Source organism: Archocentrus centrarchus, chromosome 8 (genome assembly GCF_007364275.1).
Source record: "Archocentrus centrarchus isolate MPI-CPG fArcCen1 chromosome 8, fArcCen1, whole genome shotgun sequence".
NCBI lineage: Eukaryota > Metazoa > Chordata > Actinopteri > Cichliformes > Cichlidae > Archocentrus > Archocentrus centrarchus.
In genome coordinates this window covers 21,754,781-21,769,054 of record NC_044353.1, presented here as the reverse complement: position 1 = coordinate 21,769,054, position 14,274 = coordinate 21,754,781, and the positions used below count along the sequence as shown (strand labels likewise).

General features: G+C 42.9%; 1 protein-coding gene across 1 annotated transcript; it reads left to right on the top strand.

Annotated features, from left to right (window-relative positions):
- The first annotated feature begins 10,868 nt into the window (after positions 1-10,868).
- LOC115784543 (galectin-3-binding protein A-like) lies at positions 10,869-14,070 on the top strand. Its single transcript, XM_030735807.1, has 6 exons — positions 10,869-11,116; positions 11,307-11,411; positions 11,645-11,848; positions 12,025-12,159; positions 12,280-12,571; positions 12,713-14,070. The coding sequence occupies exons 2-6, from the start codon at positions 11,327-11,329 to the stop codon at positions 13,827-13,829; spliced, it is 1,833 nt and encodes a 610-aa protein (XP_030591667.1). The 5' UTR covers positions 10,869-11,116; positions 11,307-11,326; the 3' UTR covers positions 13,830-14,070.
- Positions 14,071-14,274: the final 204 nt, after the last annotated feature.

Genomic DNA, 14,274 nt, shown 5'->3' with positions numbered 1-14,274 from the left:
AGGTAAATCGTGCTAGCTGTAGGATTCGATACAATTTTATTTGTATAGCGCTAAACTCACAACCAACAGTCACCTCAAGGTACTTTATATTGTAAGGACTTTACAGTAATACAGAGAAAACCCAACAGTCAAAATGACCACATATGAGCAAATATTTGGCAACAGTGGAAAGGAAAAACTCCCTTTTAACAGGAAGAAACCTCCAGCAGAACCAGGCTCAGAGAGAAGAGAGACAGAGATTAATTATAACTAATAATTAAATACAGAGTGAAGTACAAACTGAGTAAAAAAGGTGAATGAGAACAAACAGTGCATTATGGGAACCCCCAGCAGCCTAGGCCTATAGCAGCATAACTAAGGGTTGGTTCAGGGTTACCTGATCCAGCCCGAACTACAGTGCCTTGCGAAAGTATTCGGCCCCCTTGAACTTTTCAACCTTTTGCCACATTTCAGGCTTCAAACATAAAATATAAAATTTTAATTTTTGTGAAGAATCAACAACAAGTGGGACACAATCGTGAAGTGGAATGAAATTTATTGGATGTGTCAAACTTTTTTAACAAATAAAAAACTGAAAAGTGGGGTGTGCAATATTATTCGGCCCCCTTGCGTTAATACTTTGTAGCGCCACCTTTTGCTGCAATTACAGCTGCAAGTTGCTTGGGGTATGTCTCTATCAGTTTTGCACATCAAGAGACTGAAATTCTTGCCCATTCTTCCTTGCGAAACAGCTCAAGCTCAGTGAGGTTGGATGGAGAGCGTTTGTGAACAGCAGTCTTCAGCTCTTTCCACAGATTCTCGATGGATTCAGGTCTGGACTTTGACTTGGCCATTCCAACACCTGGATACGTTTATTTGTGAACCATTCCATTGTAGATTTGGCTTTATGTTTTGGATCATTGTCTTGTTGGAAGATAAATCTCCGTCCCAGTCTCAGGTCTCTTGCAGACTCCAACAGGTTTTCTTCCAGAATGGTCCTGTATTTGGCCCCATCCATCTTCCCATCAATTTTGACCATCTTCCCTGTCCCTGCTGACGAAAACCAGGCCCAAACCATGATGCTGCCACCACCATGTTTGACAGTGGGGATGGTGTGTTCAGGGTGCTGAGCTGTGTTGCCTAACCCTAACCTAATCTTAAAAATAGAGATGGTGTCTCTCTCCTGAATCCAAGCTGGAAGCTGGTCCCACAGAAGAGGGGCCTGAAAGCTGAAGGCTCTGCCTCCAATTCTACTCTTAAGTATCCTAGGAACCACAAGTAAGTGAGCAGTCTAAGAGTGAAGTGCTCTATTGGGGTGATATGGGACTATAAGGTCTTTAAGATAAGCTGGGTCCTGATTATTCAACACCTTGTATGTGAGGAGAAGGATTTTAAATTCTATTCTAGATTTAAAAGGGAGCCAATGAATAGAAGCCAATATGGGCAGTACTCTAGCTGCAGCATTTTGGATCAGCTGAAGGCTTTTCAGGGAGCTTTTAGGGCAGCCTGATAATAATGAATTACAATAGTCCAGCCTAGAAGTAATAAATGCATGAATGAGGTTTTCATCATCAGCCTGAGAAAGGATTTTTCTAATTTTAGAATTATTGAGCAAATGCAAAAAAGCGGTCCTACATATCCTGGTCAAAAATGACTCCAGTTTTCTCACAGTGTTACTGGAGGCCAAAGTAATGCCATCCAGAGTAAGTATCTGGTTTGACACCATGTTTCTAAGATTTGTGGGGCCGAGTACAGAAACTTCAGTTTTACCTGAATTTAGAAGCAGGAAATTAGAGGTCATCAAGGCCTTAATGTCTTTAAGACATTCCTGTAGTCTAACTAATTGATGTGTGTCATCTGGCTTCATGGATAGATAAAGCTGAGTATCATTTGCATAACAATGAAAATGTATGCAACGCCTTCTAATACTGCCTAAGGGAAGCATGTGTAATCTAAATAAAATTGTTCCTAGCACAGAACCCTGTGGAAATCCATAATTAACCTTAGTGTGTGAAGAAGACTCCCCATTTACATGAACAAATTGGATAATCATATAATTAGATAAATATGATTCAAACCACTGCAGTGCAGTACCTTTAATATCTATGGCATGCTCTAATCTCTGTAATAACATGTTATGGTCAACAGTATCAAAAAGCAGCACTGAGGTCCAACAGGACAAGAACAGAGATGAGTCCACTCTCAGAGGCTGTAAGAAGATCATTGGTGACCTTCACTAATGCTGTTTCTGTACTGCGATGAATTCTGAAACCTGACTGAAACTTTTCAAATAAACCGTTCCTCTGCAGATGATCAGTTAGCTGTTTTACAACTACTCTTTCAAGGATTTTTCGGAGAAAAAGAAGGTTGGAGATTGGCCTATAATTAGCTAAGACAGCTGGGTGAAGTGATGGCTTTTTAAAGTAGCAGTTTAATTACAGCCACCTTGAAGGCCTGTGGTAGATAGCCAACTAATAATAGAACAGAATAGAATGCCTTTATTGTCATTATACAGGATGTACAATGAGACTGATCATTTTTAAGATTGAAGCATCAGTAAATGGAAAGAGTTCTTTGAGCAGTCTAGTGGGAATGGGCTCTAATAAACACATTGTTGGAGGAAGTAACCATTGAAGTTAACTGAAGTTAAGATCAACTGGAGCAAGAAAGTCTAAACAATCCCCAGCAGTGCTGAAAGCAGCTGAACATGAAGATAAGTCTTTGAGATGGTTATGAATTTTTTTTTCTCTAATCACTGTCACAGGCTGGCTCACGGCCCGTAACAAAGAATGAGGGGAGGCAAAGGTATAGAGGCCAATCAGTTTTATTGAAAAATTTACAAACCAAAAAGAAAGATAAATATGGGATGTGAATATGTCAGTATGTCCAGTGTATGCAGTGTATATGTGAGTGGACATGTATGTAGAAATCTGGATGAATATCTGGTTGTTAAGTGATGACGTAGAATTCCATTTCCGGGTCCAAACTGTCACGTGGCAATGGTTGTTTTAACCAATCCGACTCAAAAAAAAAAAAAACACACTCAGCTGTCAGTTGACTGATGAGAATGAGAAGCGGAAATGACTGCAGTTGATAAAGGTATGTTACAATGATCTTTAACAGTGAACAGTAATTGGTTATGCCATTGCTGTTTATTTAAGAGCACGTGGACCCGGAAATGACGTCAGACTTAAAGACCGGACAACCCAAAGACAAACTAAAACAAAAGACAAACCATGGTTACCTGGAGAAGCAGAGAGGGGAGAATAGTTAGTGGAGCCCTGCTTAAATTACTGAGCCCAGGTGGCTCCAATTACTCAAGGCCCACCTCTGCAGGCAGAGGTAATTTCGTTGCTAATCCCTTCTTGTAGATTGAAATAGCCTTTCGTAGATTGAAACGCTACTGAACTCCATCGTATTTCCGTTTCCAAAATGCGCACGCATCGCTACCTACGTCATCATTGTTTACAAACAGTAAAAGGGTCTATAGAACACCTTTGGGATGAATTAGAGTGGAGACTGTAAGCCAGGCCTTCTCGTCCAGCTTCAGTGTCTAGCCTCATAAATGTGCTTCTGGAAGAATGGTCAAAAAAGTTCTACAAACACACTCCTAAGCCTTGTGGAAAGCCTTCCCAGAACAGATTGAAGCTGTTATAGCTGCAAAAGGTGGGCCAACATCACATTAAACCCTATAAATTAAGAATGGGCTGCCTTCTTAAATCCTGCTGTGGAATGGTACCATAACACATGAAACTGCACATAACTCACAAACATGCTTAAATGACAGTCAAATTCACAAATACAACAAAACAAACAAACAAACAAAAACTTTAGGAGTGACTGCTTTTCTCTTTATCCGCTTTGATACTCCACCTCAGAAGTGAGATGATTTCAACTCTCTACAGCTACAATAACAAAAAAACCACACATGACCACTCACTCTGTCACAGGGTGACACAAGATGACACTCTTTGTGTCACCATGTGTCACCCTGTTTGCAATTTGCAGACTCAAACTGTCAAGACTGAGTCACTCTGTTCATGCTGTGTTACTCTATGTCACCCAGTCTGCAGTTTGTATGGGCTTGACAAAAATTGGACAATAAAAGTACAAAAATGTTGCCCTGTCTAATGAGTCTCTATTTCTGCTGCAAAATTTAGTGGTAGGGTCTGTCATATGTGGCTGTGTGACAGGCAGGGTTTGGATTCAAATAGAGACTGAAAAATGATTGAGAATAAAATCATGAAACAAGCTAGACTACAAAACTCAAAATGGCCATTTATCAATAATTAAATTAAATTAAATTTATATAGTGCCAAATCAAGGTAGGTAAAGACCCTACAATATCCATCCATCCATCCATTCACTTCCGCTTATCCTGGTCAGGGTCGCGGGGGGGCTGGAGCCTATCCCAGCTGTCATAGGGCGAGAGGCAGGGTACACCCTGAACAGGTCGCCAGCCTGTCACAGGGCCAACACAGAGAGACGAACAACCTTTCACCAACCTTTGTGTGAGTGTGTGAGTGAGTGTGACCCTACAATAATACAGAGAAAATCCCAACAGTCAGAACGACCCCCTATGAGCAAGCACTCGGTGACAGTGTGAACGAAAAAAACCCTTTAACAGTAAGAAACCTCCGGTACAACCAGTCTCAGAGAGGGGCAGTCATCTGCTGCGACCAGTTGGGGATGAGGGGAGGGAGAAAATACAAAAGACATGCTGTGGAAGAGAGGAAGAGATTAATAATCATTAAGTGCAGAGTCCTGCCTTGTATCAATGGTTCAGTCTGCTGCTGGTGGTGTAATAGTATGGGCCATATCTTCTTGACACACTTTGGGTCTCTTAGTAACAACTGAACCTTGTTTAAACACCACAGCCTACCTGAATATTATTGCTGACCATGCCCATCCCTTTATCACCACAGTGTACCCGTCTTTTGATGGCTGTTTCCAGCAAGATAATATGCCATGTCACAAAGCTGGTGGCAAGGAAAAGTTGCATGATCGGTTTTCAGTCAAGAAATCTGCAGCTACTGTGTGATGCTATCATGTCAGCACCTTGTCCAATTTATAGCGTGAACAAGGCAGTTCTAAATCAAAAGTAGATCCAATGCGGTGCCAGCAAGGTGTACCTGATAAAGTGGCAGGAGAGTGCAATAGTATGTTATTGTGAGATAATTAACTTTTTTTGTGTTATACTGCCGGGGCCTTTTTGGCTGGATGACATCAATTGTAAAGGCACAGAAACCCATCTTGTCACTTGTGAATTCAAAGACTGGGGAGAAACTGACTGCACTCATAAAGAGGATGTTGGAGTTGTTTGTGAAACAGGAAGTAAGTATCAAAAATGCCCTTTTGTGCAGACGTTAGTCACCATGTAATCACTGCTCATCTGCAGAAAGATGGATCACTGAGAAGGGTGACTCCATCAGTTTGGAAACCCATGCTGACCTGCTGAGACACATTCGTTTCTCTATGATCCCTGCTGAGAAACTCTATGGGATTGAGTCCAGCTCCTCTCTCTACACCGCTCACAAAAATACGTATCGTGATCAAATGTTGAAAGCATTTCAGTTTAATGTGCTCCTGTTCAGTAATCTGACAAACCCAAAGTTCAACAAAGAACACTGTTGAATTTACACTGTGAATGAGAAGACCAGGGGAAACATGAAAGTGCAATGAGTAGAGAGTTCAGGTAGATGGATTCAAATACCTGGGGTCAGCCATCCAAAGCAATGGACAGTGCACAAAAAAAAAACTGAAGAGGAGGGTGCAGGCAGGGTGGAGTGGGCAGAGACGAGTGTCAGAGGTGATTTGTGACAAAAGGATAGCAGGATTGGTGTGACAGAGGAGGATGCTGGGGATAGGGTGAGATGGAGGAAGATGATCCACTGTGGCAAATCCTAAAGGATGCAGCCGGAAGAAGAACAAGAATGGTCCACTGGTATGAAAACATCTTCAAAAACCAGTATGAATGTTCAAACAAGGTCGGCAGTGTGACCTGCAGTTGTTTGCTGTAGCATGGCTGTTTCCCCAAAGGTCGTGTTACCCAGCAAAGCAGCATCCTCTTTCATAATCAACGCCTAGTGATGAGCCAAGGCAGCTATATCTCACCGTTTGAGAGCTTCAAAGACAATCTGGCTCCTATCAGTGCAGGTTCGATCCTCGCGCTCATGGCCAGTACTCCTGCTTGTATATAGTAAGATCAGAGTATCTCTGATGCAACACCAGAGCCAGACACAGTAATTCAGTATGTCCAGTTTGTTTGATGACCAACTTATCTGACTAGTCTTATGACTGGTAACAGATCGACCTCTGAATAAATATCACTGTCCTTTCCTGCACTTTTTTTCTTTTGTAATAGGACATATACAGTGTTAGAATCCTTTTCTGTGTATTATGGAACTTTTTTCCAGTGTGTGCCTCATAAGAAAATATTATAATATAGATTTTAATGTGGAATTACCTAGACATGAAACCCATGAAATAAGAAGTGTCTATATAACCAAGTTAAATACTCAGAGTGCATAAAAACTATTCAGCCATACAAATAATTAACTATAATAGAGATCAATTTCAAATGTATTTGTCACATACTGCTACATACAGATGCAAATATGTAATGTGATATGAAAGCCTTTATAAGATAAGATAAGATAAGATAGTGTTTATTTGTCACATGCACAGTTATACACAGTACAATGCACAGTGAAATGTATTTTGTACCTGCAACCATATATACACACACATATAAATAAGAAGAATAAAAATAAAAAAAAGTAATTCACACTATACACTATACTCTATATACTATACACTATACACACTTTTTAAATTATAATATTTACATTGTGCAATAATGGTCCAGTTAGGGCTCAGAGTTGAGCAGACGGATGGCTTGTGGGTAAAAACTCTTCTTCAACCTTTCAGTCTTAGTCCTCAGGCAGCGGTAACGCCGGCCTGATGGGAGCAGGGAGAAGAGAGAGTGTCCGGGGTGGCTGGGCTGTTTTAGGATCTTCATGGCCCTCAGCCTGCACTGCTTGGTGTAAATGTCCTGCAGGTTGGGGAGGGTGGTTCTGATGGTCCGTTCAGCTGAACGAACCACCCTTTTTAGGGCCATGAAGTCCTGCTTGGTGCAGTTTCCCATCCAGGTGGTGATGCTCCCACGCATGATGCTCTCGATGGTGCAGGTGTAAAAGTTCCTGAGCACCTTGAGTCTGGCCTTCTTCACAGTGATGTTTATGTGATGAGTCCAGGACAGGTCGTGTGAGATGGTCACTCCCAGGTATTTGAAGGTGTCCACTCTTTCCACCTCAGCACCACTGATGACAAGTGGATGGTAGTCCCTCTGCTGCTTCCTGCTGAAGTCCACGATCAGTTCCTTTGTTTTGCTGACGTTGAGCAGGAGGTGGTTCTCCTGGCACCAGTTCTCCAGGCGGGAGACCTCTCTCCTGTAGGCTGTCTCCTCATTGTGAGAGATTAGTCCCACAACAGCAGTGTCGTCAGCAAACTTGATGATGACGTTGGACTCTGACGTGGCCTCGCAGTCATGGGTGTACAGTGAGTACAGCAGAGGGCTGAGCACACAGCCTTGGGGGGATCCAGTGTTGAGGGTGAGGGAGGATGAGGTGAGGTGACCCACTCGTACCACCTGTGGTCTGCTGGTCAGGAAGCTGTGAACCCACCTGCACAGGGATGGGCCCAGGCCCAGGTCCAGCAGCTTAGAGACCAGCCTGGAGGGAACTATGGTGTTGAATGCTGAGCTGTAATCTACAAACAGCACTCTCACATAGTTCGCCTTACCAGTGTCTATGTGTGAAAGGGTCTTGTGGAGGAGGAAGGATATGGCGTCATCTGTGGATCTGTCTGGCCGGTATGCAAACTGTAGTGGGTCGAGGGTGGTGGGCAGTGAGGAGGTGATGAATGTCTTGATGAGTCTCTCAAAACACTTCATCACCACAGAGGTGAGTGCTATTGGCCTAAACTCATTTGGGCTGCTGGGGTGTGGTTTCTTTGGGACAGGGACTATGATGGACTTTTTAAAGCAGGTGGGAATCACACACAGTTTCAGTGAGAGGTTGAATATCAGTGTAAACACAGGTGCCAGCTGGTCAGCGCAGGTCTTAAGGACACGTCCACTAATATCGTCTGGTCCAGCCGCTTTCCTGGTGTTTACACGTCTAAACGCCCTCCTCACGTCGCGCTCCGTCACAGTGAGTGTCTCCGCCCCTCCGGCCGGGAGCGCCGCGGGCTGTCGGCTTCCCGACTCAAAGCGCGCAAAGAAGATGTTGAGTTCATCAGCCAGAGAAGCGTCGGCACTCACCGGGTGTGTGTGTGGTGCTTTGTAGTCCGTGATGGTGCGTAGTCCCTGCCACAGTCCCCTGGGGTCTGACTGTTGTAGTTGCTGTTCCAGTCTGCGGCCGTAGCGATGTTTAGCCTCTTTCACCGCTCTGCGGACGTTGTATGATGCAACCTTGTAGTCCTCCATGTTCCCAGAGGCGAGGCCGGAGTTGTAGGCAACGGTGCGGGACCTCAGGGCGTCGCGGACAGATTTATCCACCCACGGCTTCTGGTTGGGAAAAGTCCTGATGGTCCTCCTAAGTGAAGTGTCTTCAACAACTTTCCCAATAAATCCCACAACAGTTTCCGTAAACTCCTCGATGTCTCCGCCCGCGCTGCTGCGAAACATGTCCCAGTCGGTTGAATCCAACGCACCCTGCAGAGCGGCCTCTGTTTGATCAGACCACCGTGTCACTTCTCTCACAGCAGGGGGTTCCTGCCTGAGCCGTTGTTTGTATTTCGGCATGAGAAGCACAGAGGTGTGGTCAGACTTCCCAAAAGGCGGAAGAGGCTTTGCTTTGTAGCCATCTTTGAATGGAGAATAGCAGTGGTCTAGGGTCCTCTCTCCTCTGGTGGGGCAGTCGATGTGTTGAATCAATTCCGGTATCACCTTTTTCAAGTTTGCACTGTTAAAGTCCCCGGCTACGATGAGAGCCGCATCACGCTGGTTAGCCTGATAGGTGGAAATCGCCTCATGTAGCTCGGATAGTGCAGTGTCGGTGTCCGCCTGAGGTGGAATATAGACGGCGCTGAAGATGACCGAAGTAAACTCGCGGGGCAGGTAGTGGGGACGGCATTTCAGGGTTAGGAGCTCCAGGTTAGGTGAACATGATTGTTTCAGAAGGACAACATTCCTACTGTCACACCAGTTGTTATTAATCATTAGGCACACACCTCCTCCTCTTGATTTTCCAGACTCACTCGTTCTGTCCGTGCGATGAACACTGAAGAACTCCGACGGCTGTACGGCGTGGTCCGGTATGAGGGGAGTCAGCCATGTCTCCGTGAGACAGATGATGTTGCAGTCCCTTATGTCCCTCTGAAACTGTATCCTGGCCCTGAGTTCGTCCAGCTTGTTATCCAGTGACTGGACATTAGCCAACAGGATGCTCGGCAGTGGCGTTTGGTGCGCTCTGCGCCTCAGCCTCTCTCTTACGCCGGCTCTTTTCCCTCGGGGCCTTGTCCGTGACCTGGGTGCTCCGCGTCCTTTGTTTGAGCTGGCCCACTGGAAACGCTGGATCTCCCGAGGCCAAGTCGGGTCGGGAGAAAAAGGTGTCAGAATACAGCCAGAGTGCTGTATTCTGATATTAAAAAGAGTCTGTCTGTCATACGTGATATGACACAGAGCAGGCGGAGTTATAAAGTCCAGAATTAGAGCTAAACCTAATATATACAAACAAAGCGTAGGAGCAGGTACGACGGCTGCTGACCTCACCGGCGCCATCTTATACAAATGGCAAATAAATAAATAAGCTGATGGACAAACATAAAGTAAACGGTGCAGGACTATTTGGTACACAATATGCAGAGGAAAATTAAACTGTTAATAACTCATGTAAAAATCACTGTGATGCACAGGAATATAAAGTGATTTGTCCAAAATGTCAGAAAATAATTTCCCTGATGCAAAATGTAGAAGGTGTCTGAACCTGTGTGAACTGTGTACCAACCCTACATGTAAACAAAGATCACATCAAACTCTTGGTTGACTTTGTCGTCCTGTCTGACAAATGCATCAGTCAGAGGCCTGTCCTCCAATATTCAGTTATTCAGCAGTCTATCAATTTGGTGTTGCTCTCAAGGTTTGACCTTTAGTTGTCTTTAAGGCCTCATATAAAAACCTGTTTTTTGGAATGATCCCACAGGCTGCTTTGTTTTTGACATTTCTCCCAGTCTTCTTAAAATAATTCCAAGTTCAGCCAAACTGGATAGCACGTATTGTTGCACATCCATTTTCAAGTTTCTCCCAAGAAAGTCTCACACTGGTTCAGCTCTGAACTCCGGCTGGGCCGTTCCAGAACTTCCACAGAAATGTCGCTGGTCTGGAAAAGAGTGGATTGTTACTATAGCCTGGAGAACACATGACTCCAGCAGTTTCAGAATCCTATTTTATGTCTTTTTGTGTCATCTTCTTCATCGGTTATTAAACATTACCGTTGCCTTTTCTTATACAAATTAATGATTTAGCAGACTCTAAGTATTTTCCCCTAAAAAAATAAACAAACAAACAAAAAAAAAACTAACATTTTTATGGATTTTACAATCTCAAGGTCAAGGTGGTTGTGTTTTTTTCTCTCTTTCTCTCCATTCTAAGTGGCATTAATTTGTTCACTATTCTGTACAGGTCTTTTTTAAGTCTTCATAAAACTTAAAATTAGGGTCTTCTTAAAGGATGTTTTGATGAAAAATTATTTACGTTTTGCATTTTTTTTTAATTCTGGGAAGTGAAAATCCTCGTTTCTGTTTTTCGTGATTACGCTGACGCATACATCTTTATACAAATACGTGTTCAAACAAAGGGTAGACATTGTTCTTCAGACAAGTTTCAACATGTCTGAGCAGCCAGTGTGCTTTTCTGCTTTTAACGTGAAATGAAACTTAGGAAAAGCACTTGGAGAAGAGGAGTCTGCTTCAATGTGAAATGAAACTCCCAGAAACTGGAGTAGACGAGCATAGCTGTACATTTAGCCCCATCCACCCCTCTTCCCTTTTTGATAGTCCTTTAAAGGGAGTGAGTTGTGCAGGACACAATCAGGAACACATCTGGGGACAACACAGCTTCATAACAAGAAAGAAGGTAATCTGGATTTATTGTGTGCAAGGAGTTTAGATTTAAGTTTCAATTTACAGCATTAATTTGTTTTGCATGCACAAATTTAGGTTAGAAATTTGTAATTTGAGCAGATTTTGCAACGTGCCATAATGGAAACAACGGCAGCTAACAGCAGACTTCTCATGTTGTTTCTTTTTTATAACTGTCTGTTAAGTCCTACACCAAAAGCTAAAAATGCTCACACATCAGAATCTACGGGCTCTTTGGCTTCTTCTGCTTCTGCATGCTTCTGGAAGGGCCTTCAAATTTGGCGTGTTGAGTGAGTAATCCGAAGCACTTCTCATTCTTGTGAAAACCTAAAAATGTTCGCCATTTTTGGAGAGAAAGCATTTCACAAAATGTTGTTGCTGTCATGTATGCTATGACTATGTTAGAGGCTTTTAAATATTAGATTTTGACAATGACCAATTAGCCTGGAATGAAGAGCAGAATATGTGGTTTCTGTCACCATGGCCGTCGTCCACATCACCTGTTTTTGTATATTTCATACAGAAACACACCATGAACCAAGGGAAGGTGATGTGAGGCTATTTGGCTCCAAGAACATTTCAGAGGGCCGTGTGGAAATCTACCATGATGGGAAATGGGGAACAGTGTGTGACGACAACTGGGGCATGGCTGACGCCCAGGTGTTGTGTCGTCAACTCAATTTCCCTGGAGCCAAATCTATTGTCACTGGGAAGGACTACGGACAAGGTGCCTTAAATTCAATTATTCCTCCAGCAGAGGGCAGTGAAATGATTGTACTAAAATGTTTGAGATTAAGTTTAACATACATAAAAATGTATAAATCACAACTCTGTAAGATCAATTTTTAAGTGTCATAGCTAGAAATTTAAACAAATATCTTCCCTTAAAAATTTCCATCATAGCGCCGGGGCCTATTTGGCTGGATGACATCAATTGTAACGGCACAGAAACCCATCTTGTCACTTGTGAATTCAAAGGCTGGGGAGAAACTGACTGCACCCATAAAGAGGATGTTGGAGTTGTTTGTGAAACAGGAAGTAAGTTTCAAAACTCCTACAAGACAAATTTTGTGCAGATAACAGCATTAAATCATTATGTGCTGTGATCATTATTCTATTATTCTTCCTTTGTTCATTCCATTAATGATGTTATTCCAGGCACTAATGTGGACATCAGTGATTCTACACACTCACTGGACCACAGCATCGGTCTGTCTGACTTTCTTGGCCAAATCTTTGACGGTGGAGATGGCTGTGACTTCCTGATCTTAGTGCAGAGTCCTACTGGAGACAAACAGGAGGATGGGAGCCCAGAGATGGTTAAGAAAACAATCTGTGCACACAAAATGATCCTGTCACAAATCCCATTCTTTAATGCTTCAGTGGGGGATGCTACCATCACAGTCAACCTCAGCCTGTCCTGCCAGCCACATTTCACCTCATTCATTAGGTATAACGAAACTAATATTTTGCTATATTTGCAATACATGATTTGCGCTTTGCTGTTGGTATTTTGATATATATTATGATATAAAAATGTATAAATTAAAACATGAAACATTCTAATCTTCAACACTCTGATTCTCATTAGGTACATTTACACCCGTAAGATCGATGTGACCCTCTCCTCAGCGCTGTGCCTCCACCAAATGGCTTCTAATTTTGGGTTAAAGCAGCTAATGGAAGACATTGGCCGGCTATTTACTAAAATCCTCCCAGAAGACTCCTCCTTTCACAACCAGGTGTCCCTTTACAAATACGCAGCGGAGACCAAGGACTTAATCCTTCAGGAAAACTGTGTTCAGTACATGGCCTGGAACTACCAAAACCTGACCGGGTCTCCAGCTTGGTCCAGTCTCTCAGTGGGGCTTCTTAGGGCTCTTCTTACTCGCTCAGATTTGGTGGTGCCAGATGAGTATTTTGTGCTGGAGTCTGCAGAGAGATGGATCACTGAGAAGGGTGACTCCATCAGTTTGGAAACCCAGTCTGACCTGCTGAGACACATTCGTTTCCCTATGATCCCTGCTGAGAAACTCTATGGGATTGAGTCCAGCTCCTCTCTCTACACTGCTCACAAAAACATGTATCTTGATAAAATGTTGAAAGCATTTCAGTTTAATGTGCTCCTGTTCAGTAATCTGACAAACCCAAAGTTCAACAAAGAAAATGATGATTACCAGCCCAGAATTTACACTGCTGAACCCTGGAGCATCACTTTTGGGCCTTCAAGCAGAAAATCATCTTCACCGGTTCAAACCCAGGTCAGACCTTACAACAACAGGCAGGCCTATAATTATCGCTACTCAGGCTATGGTGGCAGCTATGGCTATATGGTTCCCACTCCTTCTCCATACCAAACCAGAACCAAGTCATTTAGCACACCTATCCACAACAGCCTGATCTTTAAGGACACCACAATCAGGTGGCAAGCAAATATCTTCAGGAACAAGCATGAATGTTCAAACAGTGGTCTGAGTTGTGAGTCTTTTCCTGTGGCAAAGCTGGCTCCCCAAAGCTACATCACCCAAAGGAACATCCTCTTTCATAACCGGGTTGTGCTGATCTGCCAAGGCAAGTATGTCTGTCAGGTCCAAGACTTCAAAGACAACATGGCTTCCATCTCTACAAATGATACTCAGGTCCTTCCTTATCCCTGTCCTGATGACCAGTTCACCTCCCAGTTTGTAGTGAGACCAGCATATGTCTGATATAGCAGCAGGTCAAGGATCAATAATTTCTACATCATTTTAATTCCTTAATCATTCCTGCATCATTTTAATTCTTAATAATTCACCAAATCATATTCTTTCCTCATTAGTTAGTGGATTGCAATCAATTTCTTTTATTATTATCCATGTGAATTATCTTCTTTTTTTTTTTATTACTGACAAATGTCTGCCAAATATATGGAATGTGTCATTTGCCATATATCCTTTCTAGCATATTTTACTGATGAATAAACAGTGACTTCTAGATAATTTTTTTGTGTATTGATCTTCTTTTGAAAAATCTGTTCCTGAAAAGAGTATATAAATCTTAATATAAACTGTAATATGCGGTTTAGCCTGATATGAAACATAAAACAAACATTAATGTAGCCAAGTAAGATTAATAGCGAAATTGATTTATAGGTTCCCTCCATGAGAGATAAAA